This window comes from Clarias gariepinus, chromosome 18, assembly GCF_024256425.1.
Source record: "Clarias gariepinus isolate MV-2021 ecotype Netherlands chromosome 18, CGAR_prim_01v2, whole genome shotgun sequence".
NCBI classification, from domain to species: Eukaryota; Metazoa; Chordata; class Actinopteri; order Siluriformes; family Clariidae; genus Clarias; species Clarias gariepinus.
The window spans coordinates 3,406,674-3,416,896 of NC_071117.1; the positions used below are offsets into that span (position 1 = coordinate 3,406,674).

General features: G+C 37.6%; 1 protein-coding gene across 1 annotated transcript; it reads left to right on the forward strand.

The window, feature by feature from the left end:
• The first annotated feature begins 290 nt into the window (after positions 1–290).
• Positions 291–9,291, forward strand: LOC128506969 (uncharacterized). Its single transcript, XM_053477585.1, has 9 exons — positions 291–330; positions 1,019–1,339; positions 1,634–1,735; positions 3,157–3,261; positions 3,395–3,715; positions 4,137–4,235; positions 8,269–8,358; positions 8,747–8,778; positions 8,859–9,291. The coding sequence occupies exons 1-7, from the start codon at positions 291–293 to the stop codon at positions 8,343–8,345; spliced, it is 1,065 nt and encodes a 354-aa protein (XP_053333560.1). The 3' UTR covers positions 8,346–8,358; positions 8,747–8,778; positions 8,859–9,291.
• Positions 9,292–10,223: the final 932 nt, after the last annotated feature.

Genomic DNA, 10,223 nt, shown 5'->3' on the forward strand with positions numbered 1-10,223 from the left:
TTAATGTAAATATCTAAACATACTGTGTTGTTAATAGAATGAATAATCCTTTGTTTATTGTAATCCTGCCCTTTACAAATAAAGGAAATGGGGAAAAAAATGTGCAAGCCTGCAGTGCAACGCCGAAAACACGTGACTTCACTCTATTGTCTTAAAGTTGAACTGATCAAGACATTCCTTTCCACTTACATAACACAGATAGACACTGCAGAGTCCCCAAGACAGTGAGTGGGTGTACGATAACTAACAGAATTATTATTATCTGAGGAGTTTGTGAGTCTGGATGTAGAATGGAGATGGTCCTCATCTTCACCTTCTGCCTGATTCTAGGTAAGTACAAACACTTCCAAATCCTCATCAGTCTCAGTGTTCAGTATCAGTGTCACATTAAAGCTTTGCACTGATGGACATTTAGCACAGAACTTTTATAGAGAGGTTTCTGTGTTTAAAGTAGTGAAGTTCTCAGGGGTGCTGAGAGCTCCTGGTTATCTTCAGAAGCACACAGAGGAGCTTCCACTTCACTTACTGCATGAGGAAACCTACATGTTCAAGTCACCTACACATGGGAACATTATCTCTACTTATTTTCAGTGTAAAATTGACTTTGAAGAGTTTGTGTATCTGTATACGAGCTGAACAACAGTCCTTAACTACAGGTTATGTGTTTAAAGATCAGGACTAATGCTTTATCAGTGCAGTCGGCCTGCAGTCTCATCTCTCTTCTTCCTGTTGTTCAACACAGAATGTGAGTTTAGTGTTTTCTATCGAGTCTAGCCGAGAGCAGATAGTCCTGTTGTAGGACGTGTAGGATTTAGATTATTAGTCTCTGAGTGTTTGTTATTTAAAATCCCTGTATTGGTTTCTCCTACTGTATGTGTATCTGTTGTACCTGTCTCTTCTCTTACACGTGTCACAATGTTTACACTTTAATATTCCTGGATACTGAGCTTCATTTTGGTCTTATATGTTACACCATGGTCCTGGATCATATTTCATTCCACTGTATATTATTCTCCAGCTGGTACTGATGCTGTAACTACAGTAACTGGATACAGAGGACGATCAGTTCAGATTAAATGTTCCTACACATCTGGATATGAAAATTACAACAAGTATCTCTGCAGAGGTAAATGTTCCACCTGGAACCATAAGGATGTTCTTGTTCAGTCTGGATCTCCTGCTAAAGACTCCAGATTCTCTCTGTATGACGACACAACAGCCAAAGTCTTCACCGTCACCATCACTGATCTAAAACGAGAGGATGAAGGAACTTACTGGTGTGGGATAGAACAGACAGGGCCTGATAAATACACAGAGGTTCTACTGCTGGTTAAAAAGAGTAAGTGTTACACAGAGAAGAGTAAAAATAAACTCTTTTCTCACTCTTTTCTGAGATTTTAATTGAAGCTTTGTTCTTGGCATCAATTGTAAATTTGTTCAATGTAAATTACTAGTGCAGTGACTGATTGGGTTATTATTATTTTATTTATTTATTTATTTTTTTTTTTTACATAAACTGCTTTCAATGAAAACATTTTTGGAAAGATGAATAATTAAGTCTCAGTGTGCAGAAATATAGACTGTCAGAAATAAAACAATTAGATTTTAATTTGGACTGTTTCCATTCCTCTAGATGTTCCTGCCCCTAGTTTTGTCTCAGCCACACACCGACAGTCCACTCAGACCTACACTGTGAGTACAGCAGTACATCCTGAGACCACGCTTTCAACAATAGGTATGAACCTTCCCCCCCTGCTGTGTCCTGTGGTTTAATACAATTCAATTAAATTTTATTCATATAGTACTTCTAACAATAGTCATTGTCACAATGCAGTTTTACAGATTAAAACATATGTGAGGAAATATGTTTAAATAATTATGATTGTCCCTGATGAGCATGCCAAGGGCAATGGTGACAAGAAAAAAAAAAACTTCCTGAGATTGCAATAGCGAGAAATCTTGATAGGAACCAAACTCAACAGGGTGAAAAAAATGGCAAGGATTGATCTGCGGTCATACTGTAAGGCTGGAAGTTCAGTATAACAGAAGATGTGTTTAAGTTAATGCCCACTTTCGTTATTTGAGACACAAATAAAAAACTGCTTGGTCAAACTATACTACCAAAAAAGTCAAACTATACTACCAAATGACTGCAGTGACATCCATGTTCAGGACCATCTTCATGATAAAGTGGAACCATCCTTATTCACCACACGCATCCCAAGCAGATCAGTTCAGATCAAATGCCCCTACAAACCTGGGTACGAGACATACAATAAGTATCTCGGCAGAAATGAATGTTCCACCTGGAAGCATAAGGACGTTCCTGTTCAGTCTGGATCGCCTGGTAAAGACTTCACATTCTCTCTGCATGACAACACAATAGCCAAAGTCTTCACCGTCACTAATCAGGGCTCATTCATCAAATACATGTAAACAAATTCATTTAATAAAAAAACTTAGGGGTCAGGGTAGTTCAATGGTAAAGGCATTAAAATACATGGTTTGGAAGGTCCCAGGTTTAAACCTCAAAACCATCAAATTACCACTGTTGGGCCCTTGAGCAAGGCCCCTAACCCTCAACTGCTCAGATGTATAATGAGATAAAAATGTAAGTTGCTCTGAATAAGTGCATTTACCAAATGCCTAGATGTAGATGTAGATTTAACAATTGTACACAGCACAGCCTACAAGTATAAAAATCCAGTTTGTAGGAGATAAAGGTTTTGGTTTATTTCAGAATATATGTAAACCTTTAAGCATGAGTTAATAAGCTTTAAATCTTACTGCGATTTTATTGCACATACTACTGACCGGTATTGTGTAGGTTCTCCTTGTGCTGCCTGGAGAGTTCTGGCCCCTCGGGGCGTGGCTCCACATGGGCTTTATGGGGATGCTGTAGTGTCTGGCACCAGGATCAGTCTATAGATTTGTTCTTCTCAGTTATTTCAAATTAATCACTAATGCGGTGACTGATTTGTATATTTTAAATCATAAACTAGCATAAATTTGCCATGAAGTCTTAGTTTAGTCAGCCATGAAAACATTCACAAAAATATGAAAATATTGATAATTGAGTCCCAGTGGGTGGATCTAAAACTGTTGACAGTCACAAACAAAAAATTGGATTTTTTTCGACTGTTTCCCTTCTTCTAGACATTTCTGCCCTGGGTACTGTCCCACGCACCACACACCCACAGTCCACTCAAACCCACACTGTGACTACAACATTGCATCCTAAGACTACTCTTTCAACAAGAGGTATGGATTTTTTAACTTATTTACATTTTATAGCCTGTGGTTTAGTGACCCTAATCTAACAAGTAACACAGCACACACCTTTTATTTTATTTTGGTTTTACATGTTATACCCAGTGCCTGTATTATACTTCAGGTGGTACTGATGCTGTAACTACAGTAACTGGATACAGAGGACGATCAGTTCAGATTAAATGTCCCTACAGATCTGGATATAAAAATTACAACAAGTATCTCTGCAGAGGTGAATGTCCCACCTGGAACCATAAGGATGTTCCTGTTCAGTCTGGATCTCCTGTTAAAGACTCCAGATTCTCTCTGTATGATGACACCACAGCCAAAGTCTTCACCGTCACCATCACTGATCTGAGAGGAGAGGATGAAGGAACTTACTGGTGTGCGATAAAGCAGATAGGGCGTGATAAATACAAAGAGATTCTACTGCTGGTTAAAATGGGTGAGTGTTACACAAAGGAGAGTAAAGAAAAATGATCTCACACAATAATTGACAGATTATGAACATTCTGTTATGATGCAAATTGAAAAAAATGCCTCTGGTGAGGTGTATAGCGTTTGTTCATCTTAGTTGTTTCCTATTAATAACTTGGCAAAAAATCTGTCTAAAACAGTTCCACAAATATGACTATTAGTTAAATGAAGGCAAAAGTAATGTCACCCTATAAAAAGGGAAGCGTGTGTCTACAGTATGATAGTTAATTCCCTGTAGTGTCTGACTGTAGCAATGGAAAGTTTTCTTTGGGTTGAATCAAATATAAATCACTAATGCGATGGCTTATTCAAATATTTTTTTACATAAACTGTTCCAAAAAATTCTATCAGGGTTAGGTAAAATAAGTTTTTCTATTCTTCTACTATAGATGAAGCCCTCAGTACTGTCTCAAACACCACACATCGACAGTCCAAAACTCACACCCACAGTTTGAGCTCAGCAGTGCACCCTGAGATTTCAACAATAGGTATGAACTTTCTACCTACTTCTATGCCTGGTGGTTTAGTGAGTCTTTAAACTTGAACTTGGAAGACAAAGACAAAGTCAAAGAAAGTGATATATATATAAAATTTTATCAATGTTAGAAAACCCTAATTTACAAAGTTTTTTTTATTTTTATAAGACATGCAATGCATCAGTAATGAATGCGCTTTTTTAAATGACTTTTGCTTTGGTTATTTACTAATTTACCCTTTGGTCTGCAGTAAAAAAATAGTTTACTTTTTTATTTTGGTTTTGTACTGTTTAACTTCTGTTGTATAATTTTTTTTTTTTATTTAGTCGTGTCCAATTCTTTTCCCCCGATTTTCTACCCAATCTAGTTGTGTCTAATTTCCATTCCCGTCACTAGGGGGGGCTCCCACATTAAGGCTACTTACCTCCATCCAGCCACGCGTTTCCTTCGACCAACGTGACACCAGTCGACCTCTTTTTTGTGAACTGCTCGCTCACACACCGTTGGGGGCGGTGTGTGAGCGAGCAGTTCACAAAAAAGAGGTCGACTAGTGTCACGTGGGTCGGAGGAAACGCGTTGGGGGCGGTGTCACACACTCGGAGGCCAGCGCTATCCACTCCCTCCACAAGCTTGCAGATGCCCCGATGCGTAGAGCCGTGCAATTAATGTGATAGCACTACCTCTCATCCCTCCCCGCTGAGAGAGCTCGGACAATTTAGCTCTCTCGAGGCCTCCGGCTGTGAAAGGTAACAGCACCACCCGGGAACCGAACCAGCGATCTCCGGATGATAGGGCGAGCACTTTACCACTGCACCATTTGGAGGCCACTTCTTCTGTATCTTACTTCAAAAGCTCGTTGTAGTTACCTGTGCTTTATTAGTTGCCAGTAGTTGTGTGTGTTCCTGTCACTGTTGTACATCAGAGCAGATATTAGTGACAGGGTCACTGTTAGTGTTTGTAGGATCATCGTGTTTTATACTGACTGTGTTTTTGTATCAAGGTTATTCCTATCAGTTCTGGGTGCACTTCTGTGTTTACGTATTATTGTGGTGCCATTGTGTTCATCAATGATATATTTCAGCGCTGAGTACAGTGTGTCCCTCCTCTCTGATTTGTTTAGGCCTACAGTACTTCAGGTGCTGACTCGCCAGTGTTCATTCCTGGTTATTTAATATTATCAAAACCCGTCTGCAAAAAAAAAAACAGAACATGTTTTGTGCTGGGAATTTTGCATCCAAGCAGGATAGATCTCATTGGGCTGGTAAATAAAGTGAACAGCACCGTTCTAATCAATTCATCTTGGATTCATGAACGGAGGCATGTTCTTGATTACTTCTCATGTTACAGGGACAGACAGAGGGGTAACTTCAACTATGGTCCCTCTCACTCTTATTCCATTGTTGGTCAGTGTACTGACATGTGCAACGTTCTGTTTTGTGGTGAACACCACCAACACTGCTTGTTTCACTTATGAGGCAAAGAAAATAGTTTCGCACTGACCTGCTCTCCCACTGCTAGCAGCACCTCCTCCACCTGTGCTCCATTCACCTGAAACCATGCTGGAGAGACAGCGTATCCCTTCAGCCGTTGGCCCTGAGCCCATGACATCCTGCTCTCCCTCTCTCACTCTCACTTCTCTCCCTCTCTCACTTTACATCACCTAGGCAGGTAATGTTGCAGTTCCTTGGTACTGTAAGACACCTTCTCTTTGTATTCTCCCCCAACTCAGGTAGCAAAAGGACTTAATAGCAGACGCTCAATATATTCAGTAGCGGAACATTTGGTAGTGCACTTTATACAGTAGGATAGTGCAAGGAGGAAGCGCTCATCATAAATTGAGCCCAGATTGAACTGGGTTATGTTCACAGGAAAAGTTCCAAAACACAACAAACCTAAAATTACCAAAGCAAGGTTAATCAGGCTGCTGCACACAGACTTCCAAGCAGGGTTATTCCTGGAAACAGATAAGGTCTCACGAAACGGAAGCAAAATTATAGATCCAAGTAGCCTGGAAGGCAGCCTGAGCTCAGAGTCTAAAAGTGAGGCATAATGGGAAAAGAGCTAATTCTGCCCTGAATGCATTGGCTGCATTGATTGTCAGGGCTCAGTTCTAACAGTACTGCTCCAGCAGATCCAGATGCTGTTGTTCTAATCTTCATATTGCTGATTTTTTTTACAGTTATACCATTAAAATAGTTACCTAACTATTTTTTTATTCAAGATTTTATTTGTATTTTTTTTACTTTTTCAGCGCTGAATCCAGTGTGCTCCGGCTGCCTTTGTGCTAATTTAGGATCATCAAAACTTTTCTGAGAAAGGACAGAACATGTTTCGTGCTAGAACTTTTGGATCCAAGCAAAGTAGCTCTAATTGGGCTGGTAAATTTCCCAAAGCAGGACAGCTTTCTCCTAATCAGCGCATTTTGAATTCATGGACGAGCCATGCTCAAGATTACCACTTGTGTTACAGGGCCAGACAAGAGTGGTACCTTAAACCATGGTCCCTCTCATTTTTATTCCACAGTTGGTCAGTGTGCCTATGAGCTTTCATTTTGTGAGAAACACCACCACTGCTTTGTTCATTCGGGAGGCAAAGTAGATGTTTTTGCACCCAACCTGCTCTCCCAATGCTCCTCCACCTGTGCTCTGTTTCTTGACACTATACTGGAGGATCTCCCTGGTGGCCTCAAATGCCATGACATCCTGCTCTTTTTCTCTCACTCTGAATGTTTACGGCAACTAAAAAGTGTTCAGTATTAGAAAAGAATGGCAACTAGACATGTAATCTTGCAGTAGCAAAGCTCCAAACCATTCTCCATGTGTTCTCTCCAGGGAGAGAGGGAAGGAGAAAGAGAGAGAGAAAGAAAGAGAGAGAAAGAAAGAGAGAGAGAGAAAGAGAGAGAGAGAGTAATTAATATAATGCAGGTTAATTACATTAAACATGATATAAATAAAACACATCTGCATTAATATATAGAATAGATAGACATTATACATAGAGAAGGGGGGGGGGGCACATAAGTGTTAGCTTGCCAGCTAGTCTAAAATAGTCTAAATTTAATTGTGGAGTTACCTTTGGTCATGCAATTTATATGATACCCCAAGGAGGAAAGGCTCATCACGAAGGCATCCGGGTAATGTCCAGAGGGAAAGTTCCACAACACAATAAACATTTAGTACTACTCCATCAGGTCCAGGTGCTGTTGGAAGCCATGTTCTGGTGGAGTCAGTAGCACCAGATCATCTGAATACACGTGCACTTTATGTTGTCTATAAAAATGTTATACTTAGCTAGTTAGTTTTTGTTAATTTATGTTGTAATTTATGTTAGATCTATCTGTCCTGTCTCTGCAAGCCAGCTAACTAGGACTCTTGGTTAGCTAGTTTAGTGTCTATGTTAATTTATGTTGTAATTTATGTTGCATGTAGCACCTTGGTCCTGGAGGAACGTTGTTTCGTTTCACTGTGTACTAACTGTATATGGTTGTAATGACAATAAAGCCTACTTGAACTTGAACTTGAGCTGACAATCGATCCAGTCACTGAATACTTTTTTTTTTAATGTTTCAAATTTCCTAACTATTACTTCTTACTAAGATTAGTTTGATTGAGTTGAAACTCAGTTGTTAAAAATCTGTCACGGAGGTTAGTAACTTCTAAAACGCATTGCATTAGACCGTTCAGATTTACTGCTGGCATTCCATTTATAGCACTGATTAAACAGGGTCAGCAGGCCATTACAACCTATACTATAATATTACTAGACAGTATTCTGTTATGATATTATGTTAAATTCTACAATGCTTTTGTTTCAGACAGTAAAGATGTAGCACTTTGAATTGCATTATTAAAAAATGTTATTTAGATTTAAAAACATATAATTTATAGTACAATTTACATAAATCTCTATGTGAAAGTCCACACTAGATGGCCACACTACCTACTGTATATAATACACATACTGTACTATCCATGTCTACATATGGATTATTATTATTATATATATAATTATTTTATTCTGATTGTGTTCCATACGTATATTCCAGGTAAGGCAGACTACATCATGAGCAGTACAGGTGCCATGCTTTTCACTTTTGGTGTGATTATAGCACTCTACTGCTGAAGAAAACATCAAGGTAAAAAAACAAACTTGATTTGGATTTTTTTTGTGAATTTTTTGGACGTGTTTTCATGATCAGATGCTATTGAAACATTTTCGTAAATTGAATTTAAAGAAATAACAACACACCTCTGTATCTTTTGTTAATTATACACAAAGTAGCTGCTAGATATATTGCTGTCTGGTTTTAAGGAAAAAAAAAAATAAATTGTCTCATCCTTAACCTCTCACTAGACTAGCAAATGTGGGAAGGTTGTGGTTTTATATGTTATTATATTTGTGCCATTGCTTGAACATAAACTCGATGTTGCATAACACTACTCGATGTCCTGATACGCAGAAACTGCAGTGTATATGTATTTTATATTAAACCGACCTTCATTACTCCTCTCATCTCTCTGCAGCCTTTAAAACAGTGACACTATCTACGTAAGAGGTACATGTTACTGACTTCAGGTATTACTTTTACAACACTTCACTTACAGACATTTGAATAATTTTTCCATTCCGTTTCAGACAATATAAGGATATGAACACTTTACTCCATGTCCAAGCAAGAGAAAACACAATGAGAAATGTATCTGAATCTGTCTATTGGAGTCGAAACCCAACTACCAACCAATCAGATTCAGTCTACTAGCGTATGACATTTACTAATAACCAGTGAGATTCAGGACACCATTGCTCACTTTTGTTTTTCACCAATGTCAAAGAATTCTTTCTAAATAAAGAAAGCATTTGTGACTATTAACATCTGATGCCAAGTTTACATATAATGCAACCTTGGAATTTTAATTTATCATCATGTTTGTGTTTTGTCCAAAAAAAAAAAGTTAAAATCCTTATAATAAAATTAGATTTTACACTTTAATACAAAAAGCTGTTTGGCTGAACCATGGCATTTTACAAAATGTAAATAAGAACTTAAGATACATATAAAATGTATAAATGTAAGATGTGTACTTTCTATAATTAACTTTTGTCAATCTTAATAAAAGTTATAAATATACAGTCCTAATTGTGTGCATTTATTATTTTGTTATAAATAATGGCAGAATTTGTACATTTTATTTTGTTTACATTTATACAAAAATTCTTTAATTAATAGAAATTAAATAGTTTGCATTTAAGCTGTAGGTTTCAAGAAGTTGTGACGCTGGCCCAAGATAACGTATACCCTAGCTGGCCAAATTCAAATGAAATCCAGGAATTGACAGGTTGTAGAGGTTTAAAGTAATAAGTAAACATGCAATATTCAATTACATTTATTTTAACTGCCTACAACAAAACACTGTCATGATTAATTTAGTCCAAAATTCATACAACATTTTGTCTGACAAGAAACACATGGGGTGGTGGATACTTTGGGGAAAAGTTTTAAAATGCACTTGCTGTGTCTTAAATTAAATAGTTACATCTGTCCTTAAATAACATTAGAGGAAATGGAATGGCTCCCATATAACTATATAATCTTGTTAAATACTAAATAAATATATAATGTAGGTTTACTCAAATTTCAATCTTACTACTGTATAACCAAGTAAATATTATATCTCAATATTAAAACTCATGCTCGGACTCAAACTGCCTCACATTGCTAATTACTCCACATTTTATTTAATGCCGAGCATCACTCATCAGATCAGAATGACTTTTTCCATTGCTCAAAATCCTTTATGACCCTAGAAAATTTAAGCCTTTTTTTCTGATGACTCTCACAAACAAGTGATTTTCTTTCACATCTCATTGTGTATTTATGGAAATGCTGTTACTTTCACTATTTAACATAACACTGATGTCTCCTGGCAAGTTTTGAAGAAACAGATACGTTGTTAAAAGAATATCAAAGACTCAGCTGTATGGACAAATGGACTAGGTGCC